Genomic DNA, 21,350 nt, shown 5'->3' on the forward strand with positions numbered 1-21,350 from the left:
ATGCCTTGAAGTTGAACCCCATTCTATGGCTTCTGCCACAGCTCGTTGTCGTTCCCTCAGGCTTTCGTCATCATGAATAATCCCATTTGCACTGATCATGATATGATCGGACGGTGGAGAAGGAGAAGGATTATCAAAAGATGTGGCCCCTGCATCTGGACAGCAGGTTCCAAGAACACCCAGAGCACTGACAACATTAGTGATTAAGGGACGAACAGATGGTTCCTCTTGGAGACACATGGCTGCTACTGCTACTGCTTGCTGTAGTGCTCTCACTGGAAAGTGTCCCTCAAGCCGTGGATCGGCTAGTTCCGGGAACCTTGGAGGATCCTTAAATACTGGTTCTGCCTGGTTTGGTTTCAGAGAGAAAAAAAAATAAAAATAAAAATCAGGAAATTTTAATTACTTTTTACGTGTTAAATCGCGGTTTTTGAAAAATTCTAATTAATACATGCTATTTTATAGACTATTATACGGTACCCATACACTAGGACGAAGAGAAATTGAAAATCACCCATTAAATTTTTTCTGTAAGTGCTGATTCAATGAATGATTTTTTTTTGTTGATTTATCAAGTTATATAACAATCGTATAATAGTGTATTAAATTGCATTTCTCAAAAAATTCTGACTTTATTTATTAATTACTATTATACTACTCTCCCTCCTATGTAGCTCACTCCTTGATGATTAAAAAAATGAGAGGTGAAAAGTAAAGTCGTAGTTGAAAAATATTAAGAGCGTTTTAAAAAAATTTGGGTATATTTGTTTTAAGGTATCCTTTTTTTTTTTTTTTTTTTTTCTTTTTTCCCGAATAATGATATTCTTAACACTCATTTTACACATGTTGACTTGAAGTATTTTGAGTGGCTTTTCATGTAATTAGCCACTTAAAACACAAAAAAAAAGTTATTTAAAACACGTCATGTTAGTGTGAAATGAAAGTGAATAGTAGTATTATATTCTTTGATGAGTTTTATTTTTTATTTTTAGTTTGAAAAAGTGTTATGATGTAACATAAATTTGAAAGCTATTTTGTATTTTGAGTTGTTTATTAACGCTTTTGTTTGGACAACCGAAAACAAAAGACAAACTAAAAGTTTGGTAATTTTAGGACAAAGTTTTCCTCTAAATTGGGTTGGAAGAATTTCCTTCAACCTAGTCTATAAAAGTAACATGCGTCATTTTTTTTTTTAATAACATGTGAAATGCACATAAGTTTTTACTAAAATGTATTCTAACTTTGTCCATGCTATTAAAACAACATGTGCATCTCACATGTTCAAGGAACACGTTATTTTTATAGATTAAGTTGAATGAAATTTTTCGAACTTAGTTTGGAGGAAAACTTTGTCCGTAATTTTACTAGATAACAAAATTTAACAAAGATTGACGAGACAGAAATAGTACATTATGCATCTCCCTAACGAAGTTATGAGTAATCCAATGGGTGCTGTTATATGTAAGTTCTCTCTTCCCGTGAGATTTTGACAGTACATTGATTCTCAATTTTTTTTTTTTTTTGAATCCCAAGTAACATAGGTGGTGGGTTTTGTTTCTTTCTATGTTAATAATTTCAACCAAGCTTATAGCAGGTTTTTCTTTTTTGTTGGGATGAAATATCTTTTGCTATTAGTTTATGTTTGGTGCAGTATTAAAAACATATTTACCTTTTGCCTTCCTCCTGTGAACTTGGGAATTGAGGGAAGGAGGATATTCTGAGACCTGAATAGATTTCAAATTATAGGCTTGTTTGATCGATAGAGTTATTGTGTCAGTGGTCAATTTGTGGGAAAGTGTTGTTTGATGTCCTCACTTATCTGAATTTGTGTTGCAGTGCCCATGATACAGAATCTGGAGACCACACTGAGGGCTGGTGCTTTCCTACAAGTTCCACAATTTAGGCCTCCAGCAGCCCAGCCTCCGCAAACTGTGACCACCACAAATCCTGATAACAAAGCAAAATCTGAAGAGCAACCAACCAAGGCTGAGGAGCCAAAGACAATGGAAAAAGCAGTGCCACCTGCTGTCAAACCTACAGGTGAGCCTCTTGGGAATGCCCGGAGCAAGGTGCAGGAGGAGATAGGCAAAGAATTCGTCGCAATAATGGCGATGGGGACATTGCGTGCAAGCGAGGCTGCGGCGCTTGCAACAAAGAAGAGTTATGCAAAGATATGGGAACACGAGTGCCGCAATGCCGCAGAGTTAGAATCATGGGAAAATATATTCTTTTCTGATAGTTGTTTATACCGTCATTTATCGAAAGCATGGGTCTAAAAATGACCCCTCGTGTTATTGACATTTTTATAATTTGACTTGTTCTTTCTGTGACCCGGTGTTGGAATTCAGAGTTGCCCTCAAATATTCAACTTTGCGGGAAAGCTTGAAGATGTCGTGATTTATTGTATAATGCCTAACTATCAAACGTTTTGAGTTGTTTAGACTTGTTCTTCTATGCAACTATATATCATTACACAAACCTAATATCTAACATTATTATCGTCGTTGTCGTTGTCATCATCATATTAAAAATATATAGGAAACAAACTCTCGAGTTGAATCAAATAGCTTGGTTATATATATCATTCCACTTGAAATGGAAAGTATCATTGTGTTTGATGGATCAAGATTCTCTCAATTTCACCGGATCTATTTCATACTCCAAATTAGATTTCATATAAGAATAATGATGTATATGATGTCATATCATTTAAGATTTTTAAATGATATGGCATTATGTATACTGTTTGATATAACATAACAAAATCTTTTGTTTCAGTTGAAATGGTGGAAATGAAAAAGAAAGAATCTTATTCCTTGCTTTGATTATTACAATTTCCTGAATAACGTTCTTCATGGGAATCAAACATATTATAAAAGTTCTTAAGGAGAGCAACTCATTTTGCAAGTAAACACTTATCAAAGGTCCTTAATAGGTCTTTCTGCCATTTGAACATCCTTCACGCCTTACCACCATCTTGGCAATACGGCAATACCCAATCTTCCTATAGTTGTTTTGCATTCCACGCTTCAATAGTTCTTCATATTACATCATTACCTATTCATTGTTCAGAATGCCAGAAAATCACTATGCTTGATTAATCTTGGTCTGAGCAACATGGCGTCTGCAATGCAGCTGACATCAAAATAATATGATGAGTGAATCTTAAAAGTGCAGCATTATCATGGCAAGCACGTTGGTTTGATTCGCAAGATAATCCACCCACTCAACATGAGCACAACGCTCAAATCTTATATCAACTTCCATCACCAGCATGTGGGAATTTATAGATGAAGGCAACTACCCTTTTGAAATGCATGTTGATCTTGTTGGATCAAGATGAAGATAGTGATTTAACATGATATCCAAATAAAAGTTGAGTTCGAACCTTATCTTTATCACTCACCTCCCATTCATATTTCAAGTGATGGAAGTTGGATTAAATTTATTATTTTCTATCGGCTTAACATTTTAGGGCAATTGGTGATTTAGCAGATTTAGCTGCCAATAGGCACAAGATAGTCTATCAGTGGACATTGAGATTCAAGTTATAACACATTGATGATGGAGAAGGGTATCTCTAGGTTGGACAGTATATTGAACTTTAATGCACTCGTGTATATAACATAAACTGTTTAGAAACTTACATGCATTTTTGTCTTAATCACAAACTACCAAAGCATATTGTACATGCCAACAGTCAAAGTACATTTGCATGCCAAAACCAAAGAATATTGGTGTTCTTATCTATGACACTAAATTTTAAAGAATATCACTGCATGCTACAATTTTTTACCTGATACTGCTCATGATTCTTTATTTCATCCTAATAAAAAAATAACCAAAAAAAAAAAAATTACATTTATACTGTGATTTAGTACAATAGAATATATTTGGACTCATAAGTTTACCTTGAATCTACAGTAGTGTAAAAACTAACCAGAAGAGGCACCAACGTGCTATGAAATGGTAGCTGCAGCTTGACGGATTGATGACACGTGATCTTGATCAGCAGATGAACTGAAATTTCCATTTTCTAACTCAATACTGGATTCTTTTGATCTTCTAAAAGCATCAGAAGGAATGTTGATGCCAGCAAACCCAATCATGACGGCCAGAGCTCCAAGGTAATCCATGAGATGAGGGGCAGTGCCCATTATTGAATCGACTATAGCCGCTATTGGGACCTGAATTGTAAGACCAGCTGTTGCTACTGTGGTTGTTGTCAGAAGAGCGGCCTTGGTCCATAAATAATCACTCAGCACATTGTCTAACAGACCTAAACATGACGTAAAAAATCAACGTTATCGAGTATCCATTGAATATATTTCTGAATACTACAAACAATAAAATTTGAAAATCACATCCCTTGATAAAGAATAGCATTTATTTGTTATATACTATGTATATAATCATTCGTGGCCTCTGGTTGTCTTATCATGCTGCGACTACAGATTTGGTATCTCAGTTGAATACCACAATCTTTCTACTCATTGGTACAAGATCTAGGTTCTCCAAATGCATCTATTTCTTATCCTAGATTTTTTGTCACGCAAAGCATCAATGTTAATGTTAAATGATGCTCACTTACACAGGAGATGTTTCTTAAACCCTTTCCTCTTTCTTAATATGATAGGCATACCATGATCATGCATCAAGTCTAACATCTACCAAAACTAGCAGCACATGTTACAGCTAATCTTAGATGTTATTAAAGCAATGTAACTTTATCATTGGTGTTTACTTGAAAGGAAAAAGGTGCACTTATGGGTACCTTGACATCAGGACCCGGGAGTAAGTTTAACAATTGATGGCCAATAGCAAATCGGGAAAGACAAGACACAGTTTACTCTGCTAATCTATCCTACAAAAGACTTGAGTGTATAAAAAGAGCCCCAGCAAAAGCTTAAGAAAAGAAACCAATTTAGGATTCACATAACAACAGCTAACAGAGGATGGCAAAAGCCAGGTTGGGAAATGAATGCAGGACAAATGGCCACAGTAGAGAATTGTTTTCTTTTCTTGAAAAGTAAGCTTCTAATCCCCGGTAACAGCAACAACAGTATCTTAAGTTTCTAATTTCAGATTAAGATTCAACCAAAGTTTCTCATTCACAATTAAAATATGAATATGAGGCACTAGATCCATTAACGGGCCAATTCAGGGAATGGTTGCAATGGTGTTCATATGGCTATGATATAAGATCGCATTGAAGGATACACTGAAAACTGTAAGAATTACCCTAAGGCCTAAACTAACAACATCCCTAGGCCTTTCTAGATTCTGCTTTTGGCTTTCAACAGAAAATCCATAAAGATAGAGAAACATATTTCCTTGAGAGAAAGCTTGCAGCCATGAACTCACTAAAATTATGGAATCATATGGAGCCTTATGATACTCAAAAAAAATTCAAGTTCCCTAATAACTCTGATAACAAAGTTCCTCCTACCATATCATCCTTTAAGAAATGTAATACAAATTAAAAGGTACAATCACGGTAGCCGGAGATAAATATGAATTATGGTCAAAATGGAAAAATAGCAACAGACATGAATATTTGTGCACATGCAGTTATGTATTTATTAAATACTATGCCACATGGACGGAATATGCCTGATAAAGATATTCTGATGCCTCTAGAACATACAGGAAGATACGGACAAATGAAGGTTTCACATATTTACGTACACAAGCACACCATTTTAAGACAAATGATGAAACTTAGATACGAACCTTTACCAACAATTAGACCTGCCTGATCCCAGGTAAGCACATCCAAAGGTTCCAGCTTGGTGAAGTTAAGAATAAGGGCAACAGGAAGGAAAATGAAGAGGTTGAAAAGCCCTAGAAATCCGAAAAACTGTGCCATACTGACATGTCCACTTGTTCCATCATCATCACGTAGCTTCTTACAAATAAGGGTAAGATACACAGCAAACAATGCTGCTGAGACAAGTGCAAGAATGTCTCCAAGAAGGGGGTTTGAAGCTGCAGTTAAGCCTGCCTCAGAGTCCCCTAAGCTGACAATTATTGTTCCAGCCATACAAAGAAGAACACTAACGAGCTTCAACCAAGTAAAATTCTCGCCCAAGAATGCTAGAGAGACCAAAAACGTAAAAAGACTGGATGCACTGCTTAAGATGGTATTTGACTGCAAGCAACAAGGAGAGGAACCAATAAGATCAGACTGGGTAAACATGTGGACAAATCAGATGTGACATGTGCAACATAAACTTAAAAAATGCTTACCGTGACTGTAGTATACTTCAAAGAGAGATTAAATGTGAATTGTGCCAAAAACCAAAATGGGCATATCAATAAGGTAACTTTTGCCACTCTAGTGCGCGTCCAACTCCCTTTTTCATCGACTTGTTTATTCAACTTGCCATTGGCTTTATCCTGATCTGGCAAAGGACTGACGGAATCGATACCTTCTCCATGCTCACTAATTTGTCCCTCTTCCACAAGCACTGATGGAGTCGAACCACTAGCTTTTGTATCTAAATCACTCTTCTCAAGGAGAACAACCTGCACCGAGTCTCCCAAATCTTGCGAAATGCTACTTGTCTTCTTTTTCCAAAACCAAAAACCTCCATACTTATCCTCCAAAAAGCGCCCAATTTCAACCATGGGAATGTAAACCACAAACAATGAATTGCAAATGTAGGTGATGAGAAATGGTGAAACCCCCGCATCCACAACAGACTGAACCACGAAGCTAGCAGCTAACCAGATAGAAGCAACAGCAACTATGTATATCAAACCCAAAACCCATCTCCAAACTTGACTTGTCATTCTTTCCTATCCCGGTTTCAAATCAAACTTGTCCTCGAATCCCAAATTACTTTCACTTACCAATCCACAAAAACTCAAATTCTAAGACACCCACATAGAAAAATCTCCCCCAGAATAAAAATTTATAGTACCCATGTCACAATTCACACCAAATACACCTTCAAAACAAGAAAAACAAATTAGGGAACAGAACGCAAAATCTAAACTTTTGCAATACGAATCTACGTGCAACATCAAACTCAGGATTCTAGATCGCAACATATATGTATTTGGAACTCAGTGCAAAATTAATCAAATCAAACCCAAGAAACCGCGTATCTTATGCTGGAACCCAATATATTGAAAATTACAGTACATTACGTTCAATGAAACTTAAAAGAGAACTCAATTTGAAAGTTCATTGGCTTTCGTTTTTAGAGAGAGGGGGGGGGGGGGGGGGGGGGGGGTGGGGAGGGATGTCTTCCTGCCTTCCTGGTCCGACAGTCCAGTTGATTTTGATCTTCGTAGTTCGTTAGGCAACGGGGTTGTGCCCAGAAACTGTTCTCCTTTTGACCGGTTGACCAGCAAACAGAATTTTCAACTTCAATATTGAGAGAAATTTGACCATATTGTCGTTGTCTTTCTCTTCACACCTTGTGAGTTTTTTTCCCTGAAAATCCCCAAAGCACGAAACAGGCGTCTCCCCTGCGCTCCGTCCTTCAACGTCAAACGAATCTGCCCAGCTATCCCTGACAGCCCGATTCCCTCACGATTTTTTAATCTTCTCAACAAAGAATCTCTGCAGAGATTTCATTTCCATAGAGCCACCATATGCATTGCATAGCCATTGAGCTCTGTAAATAGCTTTACAGTGTTTTTTTCCCTGAAAATCCCCAAAGCACGAAACAGGCGTCCCCCCGCGCTCTGTCCTTCAACATCTAATGAATCTGCCCAGCTATCCCTGACAACCCGATTCCCTCACGATTTTTTAATCTTCTCAAGAAAGAATCTTTGAAGAGATTTCACTTCCAATAAGCCACCCTATCCATTGAGCTCTCTAGACAGCTGGTTCGTTTGGCGTCATGTGCACAATGCCTGGACCTGATCAGCTCACTTCATGTATATTAGAGACTTCACGGTACAAAAAACCCCAGCACCCATCCACATTACGTTCTGCAGGTGTAGCCAGACGCTGGTCTCGGTGAGCAAGACCTCCAGCCACAGCTTTAGGCACAAAATCACGATCGAAGGTACTGCATATAGGGAGCTCACACTATGAACTGCTTGTAGACGGAGGAATATAAAGAAACAGTACAAAAATCCATTACACTAGGAATTTCATGCGAGTGTGCCGAGAAAAAGGAAAATAAAAAGAATGAGAAATACTAACCTAGAAAAAAAGATAATTTTGAAAGGCAATCAACTTTAAGAAGATAAAAAAATCGTACCTAGCATTACTCGGTCGATTATTATGCCCAGAGATGGTAAGTAAAATGTGGTTCTATTTAGGAAAAATGTATAATAAATCATGAGTCAACCTTTCAAAATTTTAATATCCTTAAGTTTTTTTTTTTTTTCTCGAAAATTTAGTCCCTGGATAAATTGAAATAACAATAAAATTCCTACCGTTAAAATTTTTTAACAAATGTTAGGGGAATTCAAAACTCACAATTTTGCTCCATTAAAATATTAATTTTTTATTAAATTAACTTAAAAGATTAAATCTAAAAAAAAAAAATATTCAAGGGTGGCTAGGGGTGGCAGCGCGCCACCCCTAGCCACCACCCAACCCTTATGGGGTGGCCGCGAGCCACCCCAGGGGGGTTTGGGGTGGCTAGCAGGCCACCCCTCCACGCATGGGGTGGCTCGAGCCACCCCAAGGCCACCCCCAAACCCCCCCATGGGGTGGCCGCGAGCCATCCCGGGGGGGTTTGGCCACCCCTCCACCCATGGGGTGGCTGTGAGCCACCCCAAACCACCCATGGGGTGGCCCGTAGGCCACCCTTCCACCCATGGGGTGGCTCGCGGCCACCCCAAACCCTCTAGGGGTGGCCGCTTCAATTTTTTTTTTTTTTTTAAAGTTAATTTAATAAACAATTAATATTTTAATGGAGCCAAACTGTGCGTTTTGAGTTGCCCTAACGTCTGTTAAAAAATTTTAACGAAAGAAATTTTATTGTCATTTCAATTGATCCAGGAACTAAATTTTCGAAAAAAAAAACTTAAAGATATTAAAATTTTGAGGGATTGACTCAGAGATTTATTATACATTTTCCCTTATATTTAACTCCATATATAATGTAGCTTATCATATTTTTGAAATAAAATAATATAATAAAATAAAATAAAGAGGGAGGGAAAGGTAGAAGAGTCCCACTTTAAGAAAAATGCTTGATTGCATTAAAAAGTTATTGTTGTGGCCATATAAATCATAGATGGCAAAGGCCATACGGCCATTTTAATTTTTTTTATTGTTTAAAATTTTTTAATTTTAAAATCAAAATTAAAATGATAAACAATTTAAAAAAAAAAAAAAAAAAGAGAAATGGGTGGTTGGCCATCTCATAGGAAGTGGCCGGCCACCCCAATTGAGCCTTGGGGGTGGCTTCGAATAGCCCCTGGGGGTGGCCAGCCACTCCTTATGGGTGGCCAAACTACCCCTTTCTCATTTTTAAATTTTTTTTTATATTTATTTATCATTTTAATTTTGATTTTATAATTAAAATATTTTAAACAATAAAAAATTAAAATGGCCATAAACCCTTTGCCACCTGGGATTTATATAACCCAAACATGAATTTTTAAATGCAGCATTTCCCCCTTTTTAATACTCCAATTTCTCTTTCCTAGTCAGAACAATCACCATCTTCCTTCTTCCCTTTCTAGAGCATTCTTTTCACTCCTCTCCCCCCATCGAAAAATGGCAGAAGGTGTTCTCTTGAGACTTGAGGGAATCATTCGGAGTTTGACGTCGGAGGCTGTAGCGAAGCTCGGAGTGCCATGGGGTGTCATAGATGAGCTCGAGAAGCTCAACAACGTAAATGATGCAGACGACTTGCTGGATAATTTCTCCACTGAATCTCTACGGCGAGAAATCATGGATGCGGAGGAGAGATGATTTCAACACTCAAAGCTGTGTTTCCCTATGCGGAGGAGGAGCTGCAGCATGGGAGCCATGAAGTTAAAGAAAGGACGAGAAATCATGGCGCGTGGTAACAAGCGACAAAGGTGCGCGTCTTGTTTTCCAAATCAAACGACCTTTTTATGCTGTAAAAAACAAAAAAACAAAAAAATGCTGCAGTTCCGTTAATACAGCCGAATACGGCAAGTCGTCCAGTTCAAAATTTAAATTCAACAACGGCAAGTCGTTGGTCCACCGCCTTTAGCTAAGGCGGTGGACCTAAGTCGGTGGCATTTGCTTCTATATAAGGGCCATGGCTTCAAGAGGGAGTGAAACAGAGAGTGAAAGTCACAGGGAGTCAAGAGGGAGTGAAAATCACAGTGAAGTCGTCTCTCGTTCTTGTTTTTTTTCAAGAGGGAGTGAATGATGATGATGCCTGTGGGATTTCGTTTTGAACCCACCGATGAAGAGCTCGTAGGCTTCTATTTGTTGAACAAGGTAAGGGGAGAAGATCTGGGTTGGGATGGCATCGGAGAGTTTGATATTTATGGTGAAAAGGCTCCCTGGCAATTCTGTGGTGATCAGGAGAAGCTTTACGTTTTTACAAGGCTAAAAAATCTAAGCAAAAATCGAGTGGCACGAACAGCGGGTTGCGGCGGTGTTTGGCATGAGAATTCTTCCGATAAAATCTATGATGCTCAGGGTGATGTTATTGGGGCCAGGAAACTCTTCTCTTTCAAGGTGAAAGAGGGCTCGTGCATGAAGAAATCCAATTGGATAATGCACGAGTTCTCATTAGTTGGGGAGGGAGAACGGACGACTGACTGGGTCCTGTGCACCATCCAAAAGAAAGAATCAGGATCAAGAGCTGGCGTTAAAAGATGCTTTCAAGATCAGTCTTCTCCCACCATCATCGCTGTTGACACTCCATCTCCATGCTATGAAGAAGAAGAAGTGCTGCTACTTGAGGACGGATCCCAGCAGAGAAAGAAGATGCGCTGCGATGTCAAATGTGATGGGCCTCAAGCCACTGGGACTCCATCAGCATGTCCATCTGAATTTGGAACGCCTGAATCTGAATTTACACCATCACAGAATTCAGTGGATATTGTGGAAGAGTCTAACACGCAGAAGACTGATTTGGAAACCCTAACAGCTATTGATAACTCTGATTCTGAGTTTAGTGTTTCATATGAATATTTGGAAACCTTGATGAGCTGTCAACTAGGTGATGACTCTGCGTCTGAGTTTTATGCTTCATACGGTTATCTGCCGCCACCGCCACCTCCTTCCCCTGTAGGTGGACATCTGCCGCTTGATGCATGGGTGGATTCTTGGGATCCTGAGTTTGGTACTTGCCTAGTTCGGGACAACCTATCTGCTGCATCTTGTTCAACACGTGTGTTGAAGGACCATGTTAAAGACGACACCAGCACCTTGTGAATGATCAAAACAGAGAACCAAAACTCTGTTTTACTGTTGGTGTCGGTTAAGATAGGAAAAGATTGTAAATTTTTTTTTGTTTGTTCAATTTTTTTGTAGCACATTGGTGTACTTGTTCCTTATTTTTGTTATGGGATATCCACTTTGTCAACTTTGCTCGAAATATCTCTTCTCTTGTAAAGTGTTGTCAAAGCCTTCTCTAAACAGTCAATACATGGGAAAATTCTTGAGTTGGGGACTTTCTGATCCTTGATTGAATTGTGCTTCATTTAAACATTCAATGATCAGGTCCAATGAACTTAAGATCCATTTTTTCTGAGAAAATAATATTCATTAAAGATAAAAATACAATAAGGGTAGAAACCCTCACTGCTAGATCTGACCAGCAAGAAGCAATACCTGTAAAATACTAAACAACTGGAGATGTTGCTAAAGAATATGGTAGACAGGAAGAATAAAAAGAAGCCAAGATTTTAATCTTAGATAGATAATCACTTGGGACCCGGGAAAACAATGAACTGTCGTTAAATTGAGTTTTACTAAAACTTTAGGTTTGTTGAAATACGTCTTTTTCATCTTAGTAAAACAATAAAATACGTAATATTTTTTAGGTTTCTCTGCCATTGAGCTTTATGACAGAGAAAGCTTTCTTTTCTAGCTTTCGGATAGTATGATATGATGACTGTAGCTGTAGGTACCTTGGGGCAAGTCAGTGAAATGTAATTTACATGCATGCATGCACGCACATATTTATGCATATGGATGGACGTATGTATACATATATACCTTGTATATGTTTATTTATGTATATGACCACTTAGGAGGAAGTCTGCCATCATACTGGGAATCTTTTACGCCTCCCCTAAGCCATTTGATTTAACTGATGTTACACCATTCAATGGCCCTGTTTCTGATTTTGCTTAATTACTCAATTCAGACCATTTGATCATGTGAGCTTGCTGCCAACAGAACTAGTCTGGAATTGTTTTCCTATGCTACCTTTGGGTTCCAAAGAAGTAATTACTACATGCTTGTTGCTTGAAATGCAAATAAAACAGAATTGGAAAAACGCCTAGTAAAGAAGCTTGTAATTCCATTAAAGCATGTCTCCTTTGATGTTTCTATCCATAAAAGTTTGGTCATTAATCGAACGACGTTTTTTCCATGATGTCTAATGAACTTGAATGTTATATCAGCTTGTATGTGCAGTTCTTTTCGTGTGCCATTTTGCAATTACTAACTAAATTTATTTTTATGTTCATTAGCATTTACCTTCATTCCCATTCTTTTGCCCAATCATTACTACCCTTGAAAAGAAATTTACTGGTATTATGCACTGGAGGTTGTGTCTTAATCATGGGAAGAACTTGATGAATCAATTCCTGGGATATCGATAGTACTAATTTGTTCTTACTTTGAGTATATTTGTGATTCCAGGCAAGGGCTCCAAGAACTGGTGAGGGATTTTTCATCTCAAATAATTTGAACTTTTGTTGCTGAAGTGCTTCTAAGCAACTCCTTATTTTCTAGATATATATGCTTAGTGCAAGAGACATGGATATGAGAAAAGCCAAAAAATAATCATCTGGATTTATGTTTGAGCATAACAGACCCCATAAATAATACTTATAAGCATTCGTTTTGTACCTATCTTGGTCCAGTGTTCCCAAAAGATCAACATATATGAGCATCTGTGGGCATAAAAGTAAGCTCAATTATTGACCAATACATATCAATTTAGTTAACGCTTGTATAAACTCAACTTGATTCGTTAGCTTGTTTATATATATTAATATATGAGAAATTAGAAATATCATATCTTTATCATACAATTGTGAAACCTTGTAATCAAAAAACATTTTTGACGGAAAACATTTTAGATCTAAACCCGGTTCCTAAGTATCAAAAGGGTGTAAATTTGAGGGGCTAAGTGTATTTATCCCCTTTTATATTTGTCCATTCAAACACTTGGGCTCAAAGTTCTTGCCTAAGCCTATAGGAATTAAATGTTTGATCCCAATGCTCTTGTAATTCCTATGCCCAGTTCATCGATCTTCAAAATAAAACAACCTAAATAAATAAATTTCTTGGTTTCCAATTTTAATCATCTCACTTGCAGAAGAAATCTATTAATTAGTGTACCAAGAAATCTATTAATCATCTTCAATTTCTTGGTACCAAGAAATCTATTAATTAGAGTAGAGATAAATGTACGTATTTTACACAGAAGAAGTACTTCCACACCGGGATGCATTATGCCTTGAAGTTGAACCCCATTCTATGGCTTCTGCCACAGCTCGTTGTCGTTCCCTTAGGCTTTCGTCATCATGAACAATCCCATTTGCACTGATCATGATATGATCGGACGGTGGAGAAGGAGAAGGATTATCAAAAGATGTGGCCCCTGCATCTGGACAGCAGGTTCCAAGAACACCTAGAGCACTGACAACATCAGTGATCAAGGGACGAACAGATGGTTCCTCTTGGAGACACATGGCTGCTACTGCTACTGCTTGCTGTAGTGCTCTCACTGGAAAATGTCCCTCAAGACGTGGATCGGCTAGTTCCGGGAACCTTGGAGGATCCTTAAATACTGGTTCTGCCTGGTTTGGTTTAGAAAGAAAAAATAAATAAATAAATAAAAATCAGCAGATTTTAATTACTTTTTACGTGTTAAATTGCGGTTTATGAAAAATTCTAGTTTAATACATGCTATTTTGTAGACTATTATATGGTACCCATATACTCGGATGAAGAGAAACTGAAAATCACCCATTGAATTTTTTTTATAGTTGTTGATTCAATGATTTTTTTTTTTTTTTTCATCAAGTTATACAACAATCGTATAATAGTTTATTAAATTAGTTTATTAAATTGCATTTCTCAAAAAATTCTGAATTTAATTATTAATTACTATTATACTACTCTCTCCCTCCTATGTAGCTCACTCTTTGATGATTAAAAAAATGAGAGGTGAAAAGTAAAGTCATAGTTGAAAAATATTAAGAGAGTTTTAAAAAAATTTGGGTATATTTGTTTTAAGGTTTTTTTTTTTTTTTTTCCCCTAAATAATGATATTCTTAACACCCATTTTACATACGTTGACTTGAAGTATTTTGAGTGGCTTTAATGTAATTAGCCACTTAAAACACAAAAATAAAGTTATTTAAAACACGTTATGTCGGTGTGAAATGAAAGTGAATAGTAGTATTATACTCTTTGATGAGTATTTTTTATTTTTTTTAGTTTGAAAAAGTGTTATGATGTAACATAAATTTGAAAGCTATTTTGTATTCTGAGTTGTTTGTTAATGTTTTTGTTTCGACAACTAAAAACAAAAGACAAACCAAAAGTTTGGTACAAAATTTTATTCCAAACTGGGTTTGAGAAATTTTCTTCAACTTAGTTTATAAAAATGACATGTGTCCCTTGAACATGTGAGATAAACATGTTTTTTTTTTATAGCAGGGATAAAGTTAAATTAAATTTTAGTAAAAACTCATGTGCATCTCACATGTTATTAAAAAAAAAATGACACGTGTCATTTTTATAGACTAGATTGAAGGAAACTCCTCCAACCCTGTTTGAAGAAAAACTTTGTCCGTAATTTTACTAGATAACAAAATTTAACAAAGATTGAAGAGATAGAAATAGGACACTTACCCAAGTGACAAGATTTTGCTCCTCATTACGCCTCGTGGTGTCAATGGTTTTTCTTCCGGTGATCAACTCCAACAAAACAACTCCGAAACTGTAAACATCTGACTTCACTGTGAGTTGGCCTATTCTTTGATACTCGGGGGCACAATACCCATATGTCCCCATCACCCTTGACGATCTGTCCCCAACAGGTCCAAGCTTGGCTAATCCAAAATCAGAAAGCTTGGCATTGAAATCCTTGTCCAGCAAGATGTTGGAGGATTTCAAATCACGATATATGACAGGGGGATTGGCCTTATCATGCAAATATTCTAAACCCTTTGCAGCATCTAAAGCTATTTTCATTCTTGTGAACCAATCTAATGGCTTTTGCCCTGGTTGTAGATCTGAAAATCAAAATTTAATTCATCATAAATTCATCTACTTATTTAGTTTTCTAATGAATATCTTCACACATGCATGCAGGGTACATATATATGGTTAGTAGGAACTCCAGCTCTGATGAACTAAGAGAATTTAATAAGATTTCATAATTAAAACTCCCGTAAACTCGCTCGAGCAACTGTCAAGTGTGAGTCGAGCGAAGTTTTTGTTTAGACTCGCTTGATGGTCAAGCAAAGTTTTGGGTTTTGCATGGGACTTGCACGCTCAGCGTGGATCGAACCAGTCTTCATAAAAGCGCAATTCTTAAACCAAATACTATGTCAATTATAACCCAAATAACCTATGTTTTAACACTACGATTTGCCAACACAAATACAAAACCTAACAGCAACAACCAAAAGAAAAAAGAAACAAGAAAAAAACATTGAGGGCAACTCATTCCTGTACTTGCGTCTGCTGTTGTCTTGACAGTAGTATGCTAAAATGCTATCTGAAACATTATGGATTGATTTGATTATCACATTTCTTCCAAACAACAAATTATTTGGTATTTATACCTTAAAAGTTAGCTCAAGAGATGAAGCTTTCTCTTACACTTATAAACTGATCACCAGCCACATTCACGACCAGATAACCCCAACAATTTCCCCCTCACACATCGGGCCCTAAATCGGAGTAGAGACAATCCGTTTTTCCCGTGAACTGTTAGGTTGAGCCTTGTTAGTTAAACCTGAGCTTTAATACCAATGTTGAGTGGTCTTAGGCCTCTCTCAACCCCAAAAGTTAGCTCAAGAGATGATACTTTTCCTCACACTTATAAACTGACCAACAGCCCCTTCCACAACTGATGTGGGATAACCCCAACATTATTAGATGTCTTAAACATGTTCTTGGCTAAATAAACCATATCATTATAGAAAAAGAAAAAAATAATTACCAAGTAGATGATCCTCCAGAGATCCTAATGACATGTACTCGTACACCAAAAGTCTCTGCTCTCCATCAGCACAGTAACCAATCAGATTTACAAGATTTCCATGGTGTAAGAGGCTCAACATCAAAACCTCAACAAGAAACTCTCTGTTTCCCTGCAATCCATTCCTGTCAAGTTGCTTGACTGCCACAACCTGCAGAATGAATATCAAAATCTTTTAGAAGAATTGAAGTTCTATATGAAGGATGGAAGACAAGACATCATCATCATTCATCAAACAAATTAACCTTTAAGTGTTTGGTTTTAATTACCTGGCCAGTCTTCTCCAGTCTCCCCTTGTAAACTCTTCCAAATCCACCCTCACCCACCAGACATTCTTGTCTGAAATTCTTTGTTGCCGTGGCCAATTCTCTGAATGTGAAAGTTTGTGCAGCAATGTTGTTGTTGCCGTGCCCATTTTCTTTATTGTCCTCATTATTTTTTGTTGTTCCAATTGGTGCAACCTTTGGCTTTTGATTTTCTGTCCAACATATAAAACCAGCATAGCATTCTTATTAATATGGCAATTAGCTAGGCACAACTTTGATTACATCTTTCTTCTTGATTTTTTTTTTTTTTTTTTTGAGAAAAATATTTGGTACATTGTATTGTTGTATGTACTGCTAGAGTAATTAGCTAGCTGGCCTCTATATATTTCTTCTTTAAATACTATGCTTGGGGAATTAAAAAACCTATAGTGTCACAAATCATCAACAAGGTTGCTTCTAAAACACATCTCCATTCGGTTCTCTAAACCAAATGAATTTTTCAGTTCATCTACATTTATCTAAGGTGCTTACTTAACTAGTAACTCAATGGATAAGTTTTTAATTATTTTTCTCTCTTTCTTTATCCATTTCTTTCTGTCTCTCCCTTTCTCTCTCTTCCCCCTATTATTAAAACGAATAGAAAATTATTTTAATATAATAAAGAAATAATTTAGACAAGCCCATGTACAATGTTTTTGAAAACTAACTAGCTAAAATAAAATAAATAAATAAAAAAAGAAAAGTTACCAGGCTTTGGCTTTGGTGCAACGGCTACTTCTCTTGACAACTCTCCTTTCCTCCGGCCAGTTGTCTTGTCAGAAGCTTTCTTCCCATGGGATGGAAAACACACGAAGCAATTCATTTCTTGTGCAAATTAAATCCAGAAAAATCTGAAACTCCTAGCAATTTGTCTCTCTGATGACCCCTTTAATCCTTCCCAGATTCCCACTTCTACGATTCCCAGAAAGTCATATGAAAGGAAGCAAATTCCAAAACGTTCAAAAAAAACTTTTGAATACGAAAATTATAAACTTGATAATGTATATACATACAAAGTATTCATTTAACTAATTAAAATGCTATATATATATATATATATATACATATATATGTAAACATATATCTTAAAAAAAGAAAAAGAAGATGTGGGATCATCCAAGTAACCCTGAAAAAACAAAACTCCATGATTGAAAGTGCATGCCCAAACAGAACCGTAATGTGAAAACCGCCATGAAAGTGTTTGACTCAACAACTTCAAAAAACTGCAAAGGAAAATGGTGGAGGGGGAGGTGTATGCAGGTCAGCAAGCAACAAAAATGGGTTGGTTTTCTTTGGTGTTCCCGCAAAAGATGGAGATCTTTAGGAGAAAGAAGGGAGGGTTAATTTTTGAAGTTTTTATAAAGAGATTAATTAAAATGTGGGATCCAGATTAATTAGCTTATAATTATGTTTGTGAAGGCCGCATATATAGTGTCGTTGAATATGATAAGCCGTTGGAAGTGATAAATTTATATATGTTCTTTCTTTTTATACTTAGTACTAGTTAATTAAGCCAATTATGTAAATGTGAGATCAATTAAACTTCATGCCCAAGATAGATCGAGATAATTAGGTCATGGATGTTCAAATGGTAACGCATTGACGGAATATGATCTTCTCCATTTCATGCACCCGCTTTACCGTTTAGATTCTATTTTGATGTATTTAACGATGTACACGACATCTCGGTATTTGAAATTTTAAATGACATGAAATAAAGAGGATCGTGTTCCTGCAGAGACGGGCTTATACTATATATATTTTTATTCTACAATTATGCCACAATGTTGATGTGGCAGTCTTAATCAATTCTTTTTTTTTTTTTTTTTTTTTAACAATAATTAATCCAAAAATTGGTTGGAACTAATTAGTACGTTATTATTGTGAAACATAGATAGAAGATGCATTTAATTTTTTATTTTTTGCAGAAGTTCTTTACATAAAATAGATATGTATAACATGACAAGATCACCCTATGGATTCACTATGTGAAGCATAGTGCTGGAGACTACCACTGATTAAAAAAAATTAATAATAATAAACACGGTACTTGTGACTATATATATATATTATCTAAATTAATTAACCTCTTGGCCATAACAAAATAACCCAAAACAACACTTACAAAAATAAAATGGGTATGTTTTAATAAACTCAATCAATTAAAAATTACAATCACACACAATCACCAAAATTAACAAAAGCCAAAAATAAATATAATAAAATAAAATTGGGGGGGTCAAAAATAAATTGTTCAAAGAGAATACTTGTAAAAACATATATTTTAGGGGCTTTTCAAGATTTTTTTATGGGGAATACGGTTCCGCCCATGAATGTAACGGCAGTGCAAATATAAACGTACTTTAAATCGCAAGGCTCACAGTCAGTAAATATGTATAACAGATCATGACACGTAAAACATTGTCAATATAGTTAATTAGTTTTACCTACACTTTTTGCTAATCTCGAATACTTATACGTTCCCAAGTTGGTCTGCATTTAGTTTTTTTTCTTCTTATTTCTTTTATCTTTTAATTATTCGGGATATTAGACAAAATTTGCCATCACAAAACCTAACACAATCAAATGCACATCCACCCGCATCGTTAGAATATATGATTAGATTTGATTGTATTTCAACACAAATAACATGGAATCAAACTCTTGAGCCAAACAAGCATCTCATCCATTCCAGAAATCACGACACAACCATCCTTTATTCGAGAAACCCGATACATAGTTTGAACATAAACCCTAGATCATTTAGGGTTTTATGCAGCATTTCTTATTTTAGTGAGCATAAACTGCTAACTTCATTCCCTCATCACAATGGCCAGGGATGCTGCAGATGAAGTAGTTTCGTCCCTTTGATAATTTAATTCGATCTTTCCCACTTGTGTAAATCTTAGCTTTTGAAGATGGAGAGCAACCTTTATAGCCTTTGACATCAACAACTGCCACATTGTGGAATGATGGATAATAGTTGAAAGCTGCGTAAACAAAAACACAAACAAGTGAATACTGTTAAATCAGCATTTAATCAATACTTTAACGCTATATTTCACATGTGGGCGCAAACTTCCAACTAAAGTCAGAATTCAAACTCATGATATCTGCTCTGATATCATGTTAAACCACGATTCATCATAAAAGCTAAATGTAAGAAAACAAGAAGCGGAAATAAACACGACAACAAGTAACGGGTTTTCTTAAGTTACTCAGTATATCTCCGGCCTTGAACTTCTTCCCTTTGGTCCAATCTTCGACGCTGAAAGTCCAGCCGGAATCATCCCCAATGGTATATACGGCACCTCGAGCAGATACAGAGGGGAGTGAGTGCAGAAAGAGGAGGAGAATGGTGGAAAGTATCGCAGCACTGCATCTTCCCTGGTGAGCCATTTTTTGGAAGGAGGAGGAGGATCAGAAAAGAGATGAGAATTTATTGAAGGAATAGGCTTCATATATATGTTTGGTTGTTTATATATATATAGAAGGATAAAAGGAGTTGTCGATTATTGGCAGGGAATCTTAAATTTGAATGCAATTTGAATGCTGTTCCTACTAGGCAGTTGAAAATTCTTCATGCCCTTTTTTCCTGTCCTTTTTGATTCTTTTCTTTTTGAGTATTTTTAAGGGGGAGTACTTCACATCAGGTGAAGTATAATACTCTTCTTTTAAGATGAGAAAAATGAGAAATAAATGAAAGGGATAAAGAGTTTTCCATTGGGGTCCACTGTATTCTAACCTCCCAAAATTAGTGGGAGAGAAAATTGCTGGTGGCAAATAAATTAAATAATTTGACCAATATTATACCACTAATTAATAATACTCACCTAATTAATACTTTAAAGGGGATAGTTTTCCTTTCAAGTCTATTAAACTTACATCTGTCTTTAGAGCATGCGATTCTCACATGCATTTTTAATAGGATTAACTTAGAATAACATACTCTAAAAGCATAACATACTCTAAAAGCATATGTCTATTTTAAAAAAATAATAATAATAAAAAAAAATCTTTCAATCAATTTGAAGGAAAACTATCATTTTAAAGGTATAAATAGTAATTTAATTTATTTTATTTTTTAGTAAGGATTTTGATTAATGTTAGCGTAATGAGTAATGCTATATACCAGATTTTTATCTCACTACTATCCAATAATGTTGATGTAGAAATATCAACCAACTCTTGAATTTTTTATTTATTTATTTTTTTAACAAGGGTTGGTGAAATTGTCACTTCAGCATTATGAGATTGTTGTGGGGATAAAAATTTGGTATATAACATTACGCTAGTACAATTGACCACAATAGTCCAATCAATGAGACATCTAATGTAAAGATAGGAAATAGGTAAGGGTGATCCACCAAAGGTGTTGGCAAGAAACATTGATACTTAAGTTAGTGATGGTCGTTTTGAGAGAAATAGAGATCTATAAAGATGGTAAAGGCTTAGATTATTTACTTGCTACAATGGACTCCTATTTATAGGAAAGAAGGATGTAATAACCTAGGCCACATGGCACCTTTTGATTGGGGTAGTAACTAGGGCTATGTGACACCACCAAGTTGGGAAACATAATGTCGGTATAGACTGCTTACCCTTGGGCGTCTGACATCCTATCAATATGAACTGTGTCACATGAATGGCTGGCATCCTCAATACGAACTGCTTTCTCTTAAGCTCC

General features: G+C 36.2%; 4 protein-coding genes and 1 pseudogene across 5 annotated transcripts; 2 read left to right on the plus strand and 3 right to left on the minus strand.

Annotated features, from left to right (window-relative positions):
- Window positions 1-238: 238 nt before the first annotated feature.
- LOC132165839 (uncharacterized) lies at window positions 239-2,208 on the plus strand (annotated as a pseudogene).
- An 801-nt stretch (window positions 2,209-3,009) lies between these two features.
- LOC132166522 (putative vacuolar membrane protein YML018C) lies at window positions 3,010-6,962 on the minus strand. Of its 2 annotated transcripts, XM_088511925.1 has the most exons (4): window positions 6,250-6,962; window positions 5,734-6,151; window positions 3,941-4,279; window positions 3,010-3,135 (listed from the first exon to the last, which is right to left on the minus strand). In XM_088511925.1, the coding sequence occupies exons 1-3, from the start codon at window positions 6,793-6,795 to the stop codon at window positions 3,960-3,962; spliced, it is 1,284 nt and encodes a 427-aa protein (XP_088368051.1). In that variant the 5' UTR covers window positions 6,796-6,962; the 3' UTR covers window positions 3,010-3,135; window positions 3,941-3,959. The 2 variants fall into 2 exon arrangements, with proteins under 2 accessions (XP_088368051.1, XP_088368050.1); XM_088511924.1 differs by lacking the exon at window positions 3,010-3,135 and having other exon boundaries at window positions 3,875-4,279.
- A 3,113-nt stretch (window positions 6,963-10,075) lies between these two features.
- Window positions 10,076-11,586, plus strand: LOC132165528 (NAC transcription factor 29). The gene has a single exon (XM_088511926.1). The coding sequence runs from the start codon at window positions 10,319-10,321 to the stop codon at window positions 11,336-11,338; it is 1,020 nt and encodes a 339-aa protein (XP_088368052.1). The 5' UTR covers window positions 10,076-10,318; the 3' UTR covers window positions 11,339-11,586.
- A 1,971-nt stretch (window positions 11,587-13,557) lies between these two features.
- Window positions 13,558-17,486, minus strand: LOC132165838 (putative serine/threonine-protein kinase PBL26). The gene is made up of 5 exons (XM_059576520.2): window positions 17,372-17,486; window positions 16,628-16,836; window positions 16,320-16,509; window positions 15,002-15,384; window positions 13,558-13,941 (listed from the first exon to the last, which is right to left on the minus strand). The coding sequence occupies exons 1-5, from the start codon at window positions 17,484-17,486 to the stop codon at window positions 13,558-13,560; spliced, it is 1,281 nt and encodes a 426-aa protein (XP_059432503.2).
- A 1,967-nt stretch (window positions 17,487-19,453) lies between these two features.
- On the minus strand, window positions 19,454-20,062 carry LOC132165837 (basic blue protein-like). Its single transcript, XM_059576519.2, has 2 exons — window positions 19,882-20,062; window positions 19,454-19,653 (listed from the first exon to the last, which is right to left on the minus strand). The coding sequence occupies exons 1-2, from the start codon at window positions 20,060-20,062 to the stop codon at window positions 19,454-19,456; spliced, it is 381 nt and encodes a 126-aa protein (XP_059432502.2).
- Between the last annotated feature and the right edge of the window lie 1,288 nt (window positions 20,063-21,350).

Source organism: Corylus avellana, chromosome 11 (genome assembly GCF_965113065.1).
Source record: "Corylus avellana chromosome 11, dhCorAvel1.hap1.2, whole genome shotgun sequence".
Classification (NCBI taxonomy): Eukaryota; Viridiplantae; Streptophyta; class Magnoliopsida; order Fagales; family Betulaceae; genus Corylus; species Corylus avellana.